Source organism: Arachis duranensis, chromosome 9 (genome assembly GCF_000817695.3).
Source record: "Arachis duranensis cultivar V14167 chromosome 9, aradu.V14167.gnm2.J7QH, whole genome shotgun sequence".
Lineage (NCBI taxonomy): Eukaryota > Viridiplantae > Streptophyta > Magnoliopsida > Fabales > Fabaceae > Arachis > Arachis duranensis.
The window spans coordinates 62,675,762-62,690,099 of NC_029780.3; the positions used below are offsets into that span (position 1 = coordinate 62,675,762).

Genomic DNA, 14,338 nt, shown 5'->3' on the forward strand with positions numbered 1-14,338 from the left:
GCAACTTTTTCAAGAAAATGATCCCCTATAATATTTCAATATAAACAAATCAGTAAAAAAGGCTCAATTCATTTTTTGTATCCAAATGAACCTAAAATAAACTAAGGAATGAATCGAAATTATTTAAGGAATAAATTTTTTTGTCAATATTGAATGAATGAACTGAGATATTTTAATATAAATAAGTTAATATAAAAATAACAAAAAGATCAAAAAGGAAAAATACAAATGTAAAAGATGGAAAGTATAATACCGCCTGCATTTAGACCTAGGGCATCTCCTATCTTTGCAGGGTTATGTAGATTTTGCCATAGCGAGTGTCTAAGAATCCATGATAGAGATCAAAACAAAGAATAAATTTCCTCAATAGCTTGTGTAAGACATTCAATTCTGGAATATGTCTCAGTTAGGAATGGCAAAGCGGGCCGGCCTGCACCAACCCGCCTCGCCCCGCCTAGGCCTGCCCTATAAACGGGGTGGGCCAGCCCGCCCCGCCAACTAAAATAGATTCAAAACGCTAGCTCGTCCCGTTTTATGGTGAATTGGTGGATCGGCGGGCTAGCCCGCTTAACTCTTTTTTTTAAATAAAATTCATTAAAATTTATAATTTTTCACTTCAATAAAATTGTTCAAAATAGTATTTGTCAATAGAACTATCTTTATTTTAAAAAACAAGTCACATAATTCGAACAAATATACGAAATTGTAAAATAAATAAAGGTTAAATTACACAGTTGGTCCCTACACTTTCAGTAAAATTACAAATTGCTCCCTACACTTTAAAAATTTGTAATTAGGTCCCTAAAGAGAATTAAAATTTACAATTTTGTCCCCATCGTTCAAAAAGTATTTGATTTAACAGAATATTCTCAACATATTCTCAATTTTCAATAGAACTATCTTTATTTTAAAAAACAAGTCACATAATTCGAACAAATATACGAAATTGTAAAATAAAATAAAGGTTAAATTACACAGTTGGTCCCTACACTTTCAGTAAAATTACAAATTGCTCCCTACACTTTAAAAATTTGTAATTAGGTCCCTAAAGAGAATTAAAATTTACAATTTTGTCTCCATCGTTCAAAAAGTATTTGATTTAACAGAATATTCTCAACATATTCTCAATTTTAACAGAATATTCTCAGTATATTCTGAGAATATTCTATTAAATCAACACTTTTTGACTTGCGGGGACTAAATTACAAATTTTAATTCTCTTTAGGGACCCAATTACAAACTTTTAAAGTCTAGAGACCAATTTACAATTTCACTGAAAATGTAGGGACCAACTGTGTAATTTAACCTAAAATAAATAAAGTTAATAACTAAAAGAAGAATAGAAACAAAAACAAAAAAAGTGTTTGAAAATTCTATAATTATTAATTTTATAATAGTAATTACTCTTTTATTTAATAAAAAATAAAAAATAAAAAACTCTGTCCCAGTGGCGAATTTTTTTAATTTGGCGGGCTCCAAATCCTAGCCCGACCTGCCGTTTTTAGCGGGTTTAGTGGGTCAGCCCGACGGATTCAACTCGTTTTGCCACCCCTAGTCTCAGTGCACCGAATCCCATTTCTTCAACAATAGTTTTCTTTTCTCACTCAATTCGGTCAACACCCTAGCTATCGATCTTGTTGAGCATCTCAAATCGTGAGTTTTCTGGAACGATTTGAAACATTATATTATGATATATTTATGATACAAAAATAGAGTTGATTTAATGTCTATATGCTTATATTATAATGCGGCTTCTCCTTTTTTGAGATGGTCATCCATTTTATTTTTGCTATAAGGAATAAAAAATTTGGTCAATACTTAACAGGTGAACATCACTTAAGTCACAAATGAACCAAATTTGGTTCAGATTTGAACAAAAACTAACAAAATAATCTCACATAAACAAGTTCAGCAAATTCAAGTGAAACCAAACTATATGAACGTAAATTAAACTAAGAAATGAACTTAAATTTCTTAAGGAATAACAAATCGGGTCAATACTTAACAGTAGTATCAAGTGAACTTCACTCAATTCACAATTGAACTGAATTCGGTTCAAATTCGAGCAAAAAGTCATAAAGAGTTAATCAACAAGAAAAGCACATTCAATTTATTAATTTAACAACAACATTAAGTGAACCTCAATTAATTCACAAATGAACCGAATTTGATTCAGATTTGAACAAAAGCTAAACAAACAACCCCACCTGAACAAGTTCAGCAAATTCAAGCAAAACCAAACCAAATGAATGTAAATTAAACTAAGAAATGAATTTAAATTTCTCAAGAAATAACAAATTTGGTCAATACTTAACAGTAGTATCAAGTGAATTTAACTCAATTCACAAACGAACTGAATTTGGTTCAGATTTGAACAAAAGGTCATAAACATTCAATTAGCAAGAAAATCACATTCAATTCATTAATTTAACTGCAGCATCAAGTGAAGCTTAGTTAATTCACAAATGAACCGAATTTGGTTCAAATTTGAACAAAAACTAACCAAACAACATCACATGAACAAATTCAGCAAATTCAAGCAAAACCAAACCAAATGAATGTAAATTAAACTAAGAAATGAACTTAAATTTCTTACGGAATAATAAATTCGGTCAATACTTAACAGTAGTATCAAGTGAACCTAACTCAATTCACAAATGAACCAAATTTGGTTCAAATTTGAACAAAACGTCATAAACATTCAATCAACAAGAAAAATATATTTCAATTCATTTCTGCATGCAAATGAGTTCAATTAAACTAAGAGATGAATCGAATTATTTATCAGAACCAATAAACTAACAACACAGTTTCGTTTGATGTCCTATTTACGAAGAAAAACAAGAAAAAGTAGAATCAGAGAAGTTCGATCTACTAAATGAACGAACTCGATCCGCTAAACCTTAAATCGAACTAGAAGAAACACGAGATCTGCGAGAAATTAATTGAACATAATTACAATAGTTTTTTCAGTACCTTACGTAATCTTTATTTTTGTTTTTGTGTATTTTTTGTTGATGAATTTAAATTTACCACCCGATTTTATAGTAATTTTTACAAAAAATTTAAAAGATTTTTAAAAAATTTTGAAAGAGATTTAAAATTTGTTTGTTGCAGTTTTGAATTAAAAGAATGAACATTTTTTTTTATATTTTAGTGTGAATTGAAATATTTTCGGACATACTCTCACTAATGGGAGTGAATTTTTTAGTATTGAACCTGGTTGATTGAACTTAACACAAAGGTGCTTGGATGTTTAGTTGGGCTGAATATTTATTTATTCTTTGTATTTAGTTACCAACCACACTAAAAGGCACACCGTCTTCCCAGTTCCCACTCTAATTTTCGTTTTTGCTCTCAAGAGAAAAGAAAAGACCAACCCGTGAAGACCTGTGAAGTGAAGTGAATAAATTCGTTGTGTGAAGCTCACTCTGAGCCACCCTATTTTGCATCCATTCATAAAGTAAAGCAAAGTAAGCATCTGGTTCTGCAAATTTATTTTGTGATAACCAACGTAAATTCGTTTCAAAATTTCTATTTAATGTGTGCCTCACTTCATTATTCCCTAAAATTAAGAAAATTAACTGTATCGTTTATTGTTATTCCCCTCTCGTCGCCGCCTCCAGCTTGCCGCCGAGCTCCTCCCTCTCTCTCCATCTGCAAGTAAGTTTGGTGTTTGATATGAAATTGATGTTTGCTGTTTTTGATGTTTTGTGTGTTTGCTGTAAAATTGATGCTTTTGTTACTTTGTTAGTTTGATGTTTTACTAAGTAAATTGGTAAATTTGAATGAAACCTGGCTACTTTATTAGTTTGCTGCAAAATTATAATCGATTTTTTTTTTAATTTTTTTCGGTTTTTTCATTTTTTTTAAATTTTTTTCAGAGATTATTGCTTTGTGCATTGTTCGTTGTATTGTGTGTTTATATTAAGAGGATTAAAGTTTTACCTTTTATTTTTTCTTTTATTAGGCTTTAGGCATACTCAGTGGAACAGGAAGGTGTGTGTTTTGTGCTGCAGAAACTTAGGTGAGGTTTGAGTATGCTTCAGAGTGTGCGCACCTTCTCCGGTTTTGGCTTCAGGCCTTGCCTTCATCATCATCATCCTTGTACCAAAGCAGCAACAACAACAAGTAGTTCTTCAGCTATCTCACTTGGCTTCTTCATGGAGCAAACCCCTCTTCCTCCTTTTTCTTCTTTGAAGTTGAAGCACTCTCAGCAGGCCCAACTCATTTTCCAAGCATCACAAGATCCTGTTTCCCTAAGGTGCGTATTTTTTTTATTTTTTATTTTATTTTTTTGATTATCTAGTTTCTCTCAGGAGGTTGAGGTTGTTGCATTTTTATTAGGAATATGTATTTGCTAATGGGTGCGCTATCAGCAGTTGTTAATGTTACCAAAGTTGAAACTTTTAATTGAGAGAAGGAAAAAAAAAAAAAATCAAAGTTACAAAGCTTACAGCAATTGAAAGTTTCAAAAGTTTTCAACATTGGGAACTTTTGGCCCTTTTTGTTGATGGATTTTGTTTTAGGCTTGTTGTGAGAGTAGCCCTTTCAGAATTCAGATTTAGAGTATTAAGGCATATAAAAATAATTGTTCCTAGTCTTGACGTTTAGGAAGCTGAAAATGTCTGTAGACGATCAACAAAATTTTACCGTGCCATGAGAACACATGATTGGATATCCGTGTAATATAAACAATATGTAGTCTTAAAGCATCTGAAACCAAAAATGTCGGTGGAAAGCTCAACAAATTTTTTATTGATGGTCTTGTGTATGTGTGTAGCAATGATGAATTGCCGGTCCGCGGACTGTCAGAAGTGATTGTTGGGGTTCTGGGAGGAGGCCAATTGGGTCGCATGTTATGTCAAGCTGCTTCTCAGATGGCAATCAAAGTCATGGTCCTAGATCCACAGGAGAACTGCCCAGCAAGTTCCCTGTCTTATCATCATATGGTTGGAAGCTTTGATGACAGTGCTACTGTCGAGGAATTCGCAAAGAGGTTTGTTTTATGCAGTATACGATAATTTTGAATACGTCATCTCCTTATTCGAAATAATCTGTATTTTCTGGTTTGGTTTGTGTTTAGGTGTGGAGTATTGACGGTTGAAATTGAACATGTTGATGTTGATACATTGGAAAAGCTTGAGAAACAAGGAGTTGACTGCCAACCCAAAGCCTCTACTATAAGAATTATTCAGGTATTATCTAGGTAGATTCGGTGACATTTTCTTGGTGTTCACTTATTGGATTAATAGACAAAATATGAACAATTTGATATTCCCACTTGATGCATAAAGTGTTGCAGTGGCATATCTTCAAAAATGTTCCACATTCATTCAGAACAGAACTGTTAACTTCTGTTCTAGAATTTGGTTCTATGATTTTGTCCTTTAAATGGATATGTTATATGATATTTTTAACAGATTATCATGTTGTTTTAAATTTAAGTTAAAAAAGGATGTTATTTACTAATGATTTCAGTGATATGACCTTTAAAATGTTATAGGATAAGTATCTGCAAAAGGTTCATTTCTCACAGAATGGAATTCCACTTCCTGAATTTATGCAGGTCTGTGCTGCTTATCCTAGTTATAGTTAGAGTAGTACCTAAAAATTGGATCTTTAAGATTGTATACTGATGTGAGAATGTACATTGTACAGATAGATGACCTCGAAGGTGCCAAGAAAGTGGGGGAACTCTTTCGCTATCCTCTAATGATTAAGAGTAGGAGATTAGCTTATGATGGGCGAGGAAATGCTGTTGCTAAAACTGAAAATGAACTTCCCTCTGCTGTGGATGGTAATTGTTTTTTTCAATATGTGTATCTTCTTTTCTTTCTTCGAGGGGAAACTTAGAATAAGTGAAATTGATCTTTGATTAATACTTATTATTAGCTCAAAGAAGATTTTTTATTTTTTAATTTTTTTTTTAAATAAAAGGCCCTACCTGTTTATGTATGCATCGCATTAATTTTCTTTTTGTTCTTTGACTCCTCCCAAACTTTGCAGCTCTTGGAGGATTCAGCCGAGGTTTATATGCTGAGAAATGGGCACCTTTTGTTAAGGTTATCTGTTAGTGACTTTTATTTTGATAATTTTCCGTTATTCACATATTGTATGTTCGAAAGAATATTGCTGGTTTTTAGTAATTAAGCCACCATAACTTGGACTTTTGTATGTGTGATTTGCAATAAATTTTGAGTTTTTGTAGGATGCTTGTTTTATTATTAACTATGATTCTCATTCAGCTAACAGTGCCCTGATTTATATAATCCAGTAATCTTAACAGAATTTCCCTCTAAAAGTGAAAACAGTTTGTCTTTCAATGAAATGTAAATTATCATGAGATGTAACAAACTCATTCAATTCCAAAAATGTACTTGTATCACTTGCAAAATTCTCTTGCTGTTATATCTTTTCTGATATGTAGAATTAGGATTAAGCTTCATAGTGTTCGTGCAATTTTAATTTGCAGTTACTTAAAGATGTATTTTAATTCACTGAAAACATTGTATAATTGTCATAACTTAAAACTTCTAATTTGTCAGGTCTTTTTGTATTTATGGATATTCTGACATTTTCTTTGTCCTATATAATTGCAGGAGCTAGCTGTGATTGTGGCAAGAGAAAGAAACAATTCTATTTCATGTTATCCTGTTGTTGAAACTATTCACAGGTAAGATGAAGAGTACTTACATGCTTAGTAATTAAGGTGTTGAATCATGAATGTTTTAGCAATATAAATGTTTTAGCAATGTAATACATCTGCCTTATACAATCTGCTTAGGGATTTACATTTTGTTTTAGGGACAATATATGTCACATAGTTAAGGCTCCAGCTAATGTGAAATGGAAGATTAGAGAGCGTGCTGCTGAAGTTGCATGCCTTGCTGTTAGATCACTAGAAGGTGCTGGTGTGTTTGCAGTTGAATTGTTCTTGACAGACGATGGACAGGTTTTGATATTATATTTTGATTTAGACAATATGATGTTATTTTCTTCTTGAAAGCGAAATTTGCTTTCTTTTACTGTTAAATCTTCTACTGCTGGAAAATGCATTGTATTTGTTTTTAATCCCTTATGGTGATGGTGCCTTTGACAGATTCTGTTAAATGAAGTAGCTCCTAGACCTCACAATAGCGGGCATCATACAATTGAATCTTGCTATACCTCTCAATTTGAACAACATTTGCGCGCTGTTGTTGGTCTTCCACTTGGTGATTCCTCATTGAAAACTCCAGCTGCCATCATGTACAATATACTAGGTGAAGAAGAGGTTAGCCTTTCATTTCTTTATTTTCCCTTTCCTTTTTCCTGCTCCAGTCCTTATTGCATATTTTTAATACAAATGCTGGTCTATTGATGTTCCTGCTCTGGTGATAGAATATTTGAATGTCAATAAAAAATTAGATGGGTTATAGTATAGTTAAATTCTCTTATTTTCATAGACAAAAGATACATTAGTTGGAAATTAAATGTTTGTTCGAATTTATGTTGGTCAAAGTAGATGCAGAATCTTCTTTGTTTTCATGAATCTGAACAGAAATGGTTCTCATTTAATCTTGGTCCATAGATCAATGATAGTTATGCACTTATAGGTTGTCGAATTCCTCCTTTAATTAATTTACGTTTTTTCTGAAGATCATTATGATATTTATTCATGAAATCTGGTTTATGAATATAGGGGGAGCTTGGTTTTCGTTTAGCTCATCAATTGATCAGAAGGGCATTGACTGTTCCTGGTGCTTCTGTTCATTGGTACGATAAACCAGGTGAACCTCTGGTTAAATATCAATTTCAGGTTGATCACTCCTAGCCACCTCACTTATCAGCTATCACTGGTTGATTATTTGTATGACAATTTGTCAGAAATGAGAAAGCAAAGGAAGATGGGCCATATCACCATTGCTGGAAATTCTTTAGGAAATATTGAAAGTGATCTTGCTACAATAGTAGAAGGGAAAAGGTTAGATGACAAGTCTGCTGGTTAGTGACACAAACATCTTTTCACTTGTATGTTATTTTTGTATACATGTTAAGCTTAGGTTGCTAGAGAAAGGATGATGGATGCTCTTCATAGTTAATTTCAATTTCTGTCATGGGTGTTGCATAAATATTATACAATATTACTTAAATAATATGACTGCCTGTATAACCAATTGAGTTTAACTTAGAATTTGTGCAATTTTCAAATATCCACTAGTTGTGATTGTGTCAATTCTTTCACTTGTGTATAAAAATATACACTGCTCATCCAGCCAAATGTATTTCCTTTCTATATTCCCTGTATATTTTCCATTTTTCATTGGATACTTGTCATTTTAATGCCACAAAATAGATTCCTCAGTTTGTAATCACATTTTCTATTTTGTTTGACCAAATTTCAAATTTTATTTTAATATGTTTAAGTCATTTGGAACAAGACATCTTCCTTTTCATTATTGGGAAAACAGTATAGTGGATCTGTGTATTATCTTATGGAAGAATTCTGAAAAAAATGATGAGTTTGAAATTACCCAGATTTTATTATGGCCAGAGAAATGTGATTTTCTTCCTCTAATTGTCATTTATTTTGCAATAACCTTTGAAGTGAATTTTTTCATTTTGCACTTGGTTATTCTTTATTTTGTTTGTTGAATGTAGTAACTCCACGTGTGGGGATCATCATGGGTTCTGATTCAGATCTTCCTGTTATGAAGAGTGCTGCTGAGTTCTTGGAGATGTTTGATGTTCCTCATGAGGTCAAATTAATTAATTTCCTTTTTTTTAAAACTTGGGTGCTGTATGAAGATATTTTTCTTTACCTATGTCTGCATCAAATTTCAGGTAAGAATAGTGTCAGCTCATCGAACTCCAGAACTGATGTTTTCTTATGCCTCCTCTGCTCATGAACGAGGCATACAAGTTATTATTGCTGGCGCTGGTGGCGCAGCTCACTTGCCCGGTAAGCTATTTCAATTGAAATTTATATAAATTTCTTATATAGATCAATTGTCTTTTGGCATTAATTAAGCTTTTTGTATCTCAGGTATGGTTGCTGCTCTTACTCCCCTGCCTGTCGTAGGGGTTCCTGTGCGTGCTTCAACCCTAGATGGAATAGATTCACTCTTGTCAATTGTCCAGGTATATCTTTGTTTAAATTATATCTTACCAACATTTCTATGCTCTTCGTTATTTCTTTTTTATGCTTTCTAGTATTGCCTCTTGAAGATACAATAATAATATGTTATGTCGTATTGCTTTGTTTTTAAAGCTTCTGATGAATATTTGTTAATGCTAGTGAATGAAGATGCATGTTTGTTTTAGAAAACAACCTTGTAATCCTTTTTTTGAAGCAATTTTTGAAGAACATGAAGATTTTTAAAGGGTGCAGTTCTTAGCGAGTTAAACAACTACTAGAAGCAAAACTGGATGCTGAAAAACAGTGTAACTATGTAATTGAAGGCGGCTTTCATTTGCCACTTATTACCTGCTGAAATCGCTTTGCTAATACAATTTTTGTGTTTCCATTTCACCCCTTCGTCACATTCTGGCAGTTAGGCACACATCCACTTGTCACATAATTCACATACTTTGTTTTGAGCAAGTAATCAAATGCAAGAAATGAATCTGGAAAGCAGAATCTTTGGATAATGTACTCTAGCTGATAATTGCTCTTCTTGGCCGTGCAGATGCCAAGAGGTGTCCCTGTCGCCACCGTTGCAGTCAACAATGCCACTAATGCTGGATTGCTCGCAGTGAGGATTTTAAGTGTTGCTGACGATAACCTTCGATCGAGGTTTGCTCCTTCAGCTTCTTCCTTTCTCTTAATATCTGTCATACAAAATTTGTTTAATGCAGTAACACTCACAAAAGAATAAAGTATTATAAATTATTTCATTTTTTCGCTTAATAATATAATGTGATGAATAATGCAGGATGAGCCAATACCTAGAAGACCAAAAGCAAATGGTATTGAAGAAAGGAGATAAGTTACAAAACGAAGGTTGGCAATCTTACTTAGATAGTTGAACCAGTCAATTTAGTGATTATTTTTCCATAGTCTGTTGTAATTTTTGTACTGCTACAAAGTTTTGACACATGAGAAAATGTCATAATGAGGGTTTTCACATTTTAAATGTTAGAGGGCATCACTAATAAGTGGATTAAGGTTGATAGGTGCAACAATAGGAACAATAGAAAGAACTTAAAGGTTGTAATCTGAGTTAAAACCCGTCCTTTAAGTTTTTTTTTTTGGTTGCCCACAGTATCCCTCAGCCTGATAGGTCAAAGACGAATCCGTCACGGATTTGAGCTCCATTTAAGGATCTGACGCTAGTTAATGGGTTGTTACATGCACAAGGTGGGATTCAAACATCTGACACTTGTTTACGTGGACGAGTGAGCTGACCACTCGACCAACCCAAATTGGTTAGTCCTTTAAGTTTCTGATGCAATCAATTTATCAAAAATTCATACATAAGTTTGAGACCTCCGCACTCCTTTGGCATTGCCATCCACACGAACCTGGTGTATAGTGGCTTTTTGGCATTGTCATAAGATCACTACACATACTAACTTTGGTTGCTCGAGTAGTTAGTTTACTCGTCTGCTTAAACAAGTGTTGGTAGATTTGAATCTATCTGGTGCATGTAGCAAATTCTTAAATGGAGTTTCGACTTACGACGGATTAATTTTCTCAGTTGGAGTTAATTTGGTTTTGAATTTTTTTATTGTGAATCTAATCCTCTATAAATTTCATACAGATGATGGTATTGGGATGCTAATCTGAACATTAAAATATCACATGGAATACTGACTTATTTTGACCATTCTATTTGTCATAATATTATTTGCTTGACATGTCATCTAATACGTTATTAATTTGGTGGCATCCTAATAACAATGAGAAGACGACTTGTAGACATTAATTCGATTCTTAACTAAAAAGCTTAAGTAACATTAATTAGCGATTACATCTTTGAAAACCAAATTGATTGCTATTTCAAATATTAACAGAGTCTTGTACAACTAGGAGCCACATTTCATGCACTTGGGTTTGAGAGCTCTTGCATTAGAGAATCTTAATAGGGTTATAACTAGTGGAAATGGACCGAGCTGCCTCAAGTTATAGATTTGATGAGTCATTGCAAATGGATGGTTTAAGTTTAGGCTTGTTACTTCTCGTAGGATTTTTTTGAGGATTGAGTCCGACCTGTTTAAAGTGACAAGCCTACAAGTCTATTTGAAAAATCTGTTTTGTAAATTATAATTTAAAACAATAAACTTAAAAATTCTAAATTAACGTTAAATGTATTTCAAAATTTATAATTCTTAATTTGTAAAGTATAATTCATTTATATATAAATTGTTAGTCATATATCATAGTTATACTTACAATCTATAAACTTTTTTTTTTGAACAAAAAAGTTATAATTTTATAATTAACTAGACTATTGATTCTTTTTAGTTTTGTTTTGTGTTTAATATAAGTGAATAGTTGAAACTCTAGATTAAGAATAATTTATTTTACAAAAAAAAAATAATTTAATGAGCCGACTTAATGAGTTTCGTAGGCTTTTTTAAAAGCTATAGTCCAGCCCTGTTAACTAATAGGCTTTACAAAAATCTCAAGTCTAACCTATTTAATAAAACAAGTTGAGTTGAATCGAGTCTAAAATGAGTCTAGTTACAAGCTCCGGTCCATTTTCATTTTTAGGTACAACTAGAATGACTAAGTTTTCAAGAGATCATCAAATATTTTACATCCTGCCAAATCCAAATGTAATTGCTTAATCGTGAAGGTTCTAATATTTCATATTTGGCCGTGAAATTAAAGTTGGTGATATGGTGTTTAACTTTAACTTTAATGGTTGATTTTGAATTTATCCATACGAGTCAGATATACAATTAATTCAATATCCAACCTAATCGTTTTTCACTCTTAGAAAAGAGTCAAGTATGATGTCCAAAAAAAGAAAAGATACGAGTCAAGTCACCTTCCAAGAAAACCAAGTGACCATCCAAAAACAAAATAGAGCCGAGTCATATGTTATACGTGGAATAAGGAGTGCTGTCTTATTTATTTTTCTGCTAAGATCTACTGACTTTTTAAAAGATAAGTTATAAATGATAATTTTTTAAAAAATATTATAACATCCTACCATACAAAGCCTTACGCTGTAGTCGTAAATCAAAGGTGATGAACGACCTCTAAAAACAAATGTACTTATGGATAGGTTGAAGAAATGTAATTTAACTAAGAGCATGTGAAGAAAAGACAACCAATAATCGCATCACACTCGAACGTCGACAATAAACCCTGGCCCAATATAAAGGCCCAGGTCCAACTAAAAGGCCTAATCTAAAGGATTAGAGCCTAGCTAAGTACCGGCCTTCACATAAGAAGTCGGTATCAACCACGACTTGGTCAGAAGAGGTCGGATGCGAGATTAGCTGGCAGATAAACACTCATTCAAATGAGTAACCGCCCCTAAAATCTCTCTAACCGTCTCATAAAGCCATATCTTAACCTCCCCAAGATAATAGGGACGGTTACCACCCTAAAGATATGGCACTACACCAACGGTGGTTATTGGCTCGCCTCTATAAATACCCTGACACCCCTTCAGGTATCTCTAAGCCCAATACTCTCTAGACCTGCTTACACCCTTGCTAACTTAGGCATCGGAGTGTCTCTGCAGGTACCACCCCCCATTCACACGCGAGCACAAGTCGGACGGAACCTCCCGAGCTGCGTACCTACCCGGAGTTCTCATCCATCGCACACTTGGGCCGCCAAACGCCATCCGTCATATTAATCTCTGGTTACCTACCGTAACATTGGCGCCGTTGCCGGGGACCCGAGAGATCATCCATCGATGGCGGAAAGATCCCACGAAGAAGGCCATGTGGAAACAGATTCTGAGCAAGAGAATCTGGACGTGGGCAATGACAACGAAGACAACGACCAACACAGAGAGGGTACCTCCGGAGTAAAGAATCCAAAGGTAAATTCCTCAGATGGGCGTGAATCAGAAAAGGACGGACCATCCCACATGGCTGAACTAATGGGATTGGTCCATAGCCGCCTGGAGCAATTGGAGCAAGAGCGGGAAAAACAGAAGGAAACCGAAAGGTACCTTAAAGAGGAGATGGAACGGCGAAAAGAGTTAGAAAGGAAACTCTTACAGCTAGAATCCTCCCTCAAGAATTCCCGCGACGAACAAGAAGATCAACTCCCGGGCGGAGAAGATCCTTTCAGCGAGGACATAATGAGGGCAAAAGTTCCAAGGAACTTCAAAAGCCCTGATATGGACCTCTATGACGGAACCACGGATCCAAAGCATCACCTGAGCAACTTCAAAAGTCGGATGTACATAGCTGATGCTTCCGACGCTACGCGATGCAAAGCCTTCCCGACCACTCTATCAAAAGCAGCGATGAAGTGGTTCGATAGCCTCCCCCCACAGCAATGAAGTGGTTCGACAGCCTTCCCCCGAGATCCATCACCAGCTTTGAAGACCTCTCAAGGAAGTTCTTGATGAGGTTCTCAATTCAGAAGGATAAAGTAAAACATGCACCGAGCCTCCTGGGAATAAAACAGGAGGTCGGAGATCCTCTACGAGCCTATATGGAAAGGTTCAATAAAGCATGTTTGGAGATCCAAGACCTACCCACAGAGGCAGTCATAATGGGGTTAGTCAATGGGCTCAGAGAAGGACCCTTCTCACAGTCCATATAAAAAAGACACCCCGTTTCTCTAAGTGATGTACAAGAAAGGGCCGAGAAGTACATCAACATGGAAGAGAATGCAAAATTAAAGGACCTGAGTTGGCGACCTGGACCCACTTCCTCATCCAAGGACCAAGAAGAAGGAAGAACTCGGTCTCGAAAGGCCCAGGAAATATCACTCTTATACTCCTCTAAAAACCTCTTTAGTGGACGTATACAGAGAGATTTGCCACACTGAAAGGCTTCCACCCCCTAGACCTATTAAAAATAAAAAAGGGGGAAGCCGCGGCGATTATTGCGAGTACCATAAGATATATGGTCACTCCACTAACGACTGCTACGACCTTAAGAATGTGATAGAAAAGCTGGCTAGAGAAGGTCGGCTTGACAGATATCTCATGGAGAGGTCGGACATCCATGGAAAAAGAAAGCGAGACGATATGGATAGAAGAGATCCACCACCACAGACCCCTGAGAGACATATCCATATGATCTCAGGAGGATTTGCGGGAGGCGGCACCTTCACAGACCCCAGAGAGACATATCCACATGATCTCAGGAGGGTTTGCGGGAGGTGGAATCACCAAATCTTCTTGCAAAAGACATCTCAAGAGAGTCTATCAGG

At 34.8% G+C, this 14,338-nt stretch overlaps 1 protein-coding gene across 4 annotated transcripts; it reads left to right on the forward strand.

The window, feature by feature from the left end:
• Nucleotides 1–3,359: 3,359 nt before the first annotated feature.
• On the forward strand, nucleotides 3,360–10,811 carry LOC107465696 (phosphoribosylaminoimidazole carboxylase, chloroplastic). 4 transcript variants are annotated; one of them, XM_052254505.1, is made up of 19 exons: nucleotides 3,360–3,473; nucleotides 3,627–3,663; nucleotides 3,971–4,264; nucleotides 4,784–4,999; nucleotides 5,087–5,198; nucleotides 5,507–5,569; nucleotides 5,662–5,800; nucleotides 6,010–6,065; nucleotides 6,603–6,676; nucleotides 6,808–6,955; nucleotides 7,103–7,276; nucleotides 7,685–7,772; nucleotides 7,870–7,986; nucleotides 8,644–8,741; nucleotides 8,827–8,944; nucleotides 9,029–9,123; nucleotides 9,672–9,778; nucleotides 9,918–9,985; nucleotides 10,248–10,811. In XM_052254505.1, the coding sequence occupies exons 3-19, from the start codon at nucleotides 4,041–4,043 to the stop codon at nucleotides 10,310–10,312; spliced, it is 1,962 nt and encodes a 653-aa protein (XP_052110465.1). In that variant the 5' UTR covers nucleotides 3,360–3,473; nucleotides 3,627–3,663; nucleotides 3,971–4,040; the 3' UTR covers nucleotides 10,313–10,811. The 4 variants fall into 4 exon arrangements, with proteins under 4 accessions (XP_052110465.1, XP_052110467.1, XP_052110466.1 ...); XM_052254507.1 differs by having other exon boundaries at nucleotides 10,746–10,811; XM_052254506.1 differs by having other exon boundaries at nucleotides 4,020–4,264.
• Nucleotides 10,812–14,338: the final 3,527 nt, after the last annotated feature.

Coding starts and splice junctions, on each gene's coding strand:
- LOC107465696 (XM_052254505.1), top strand. CDS start 4,041: ATGCTTCAGAGTGTGCGCACCTTCTCCGGTTTTGGCTTCAGGCCTTGC. Junction 8,945..9,028: donor TGGCGCAGCTCACTTGCCCG/GTAAGCTATTTC, acceptor TTTGTATCTCAG/GTATGGTTGCTGCTCTTACT. Junction 9,986..10,247: donor AGATAAGTTACAAAACGAAG/GTTGGCAATCTT, acceptor GGTTGCCCACAG/TATCCCTCAGCCTGATAGGT.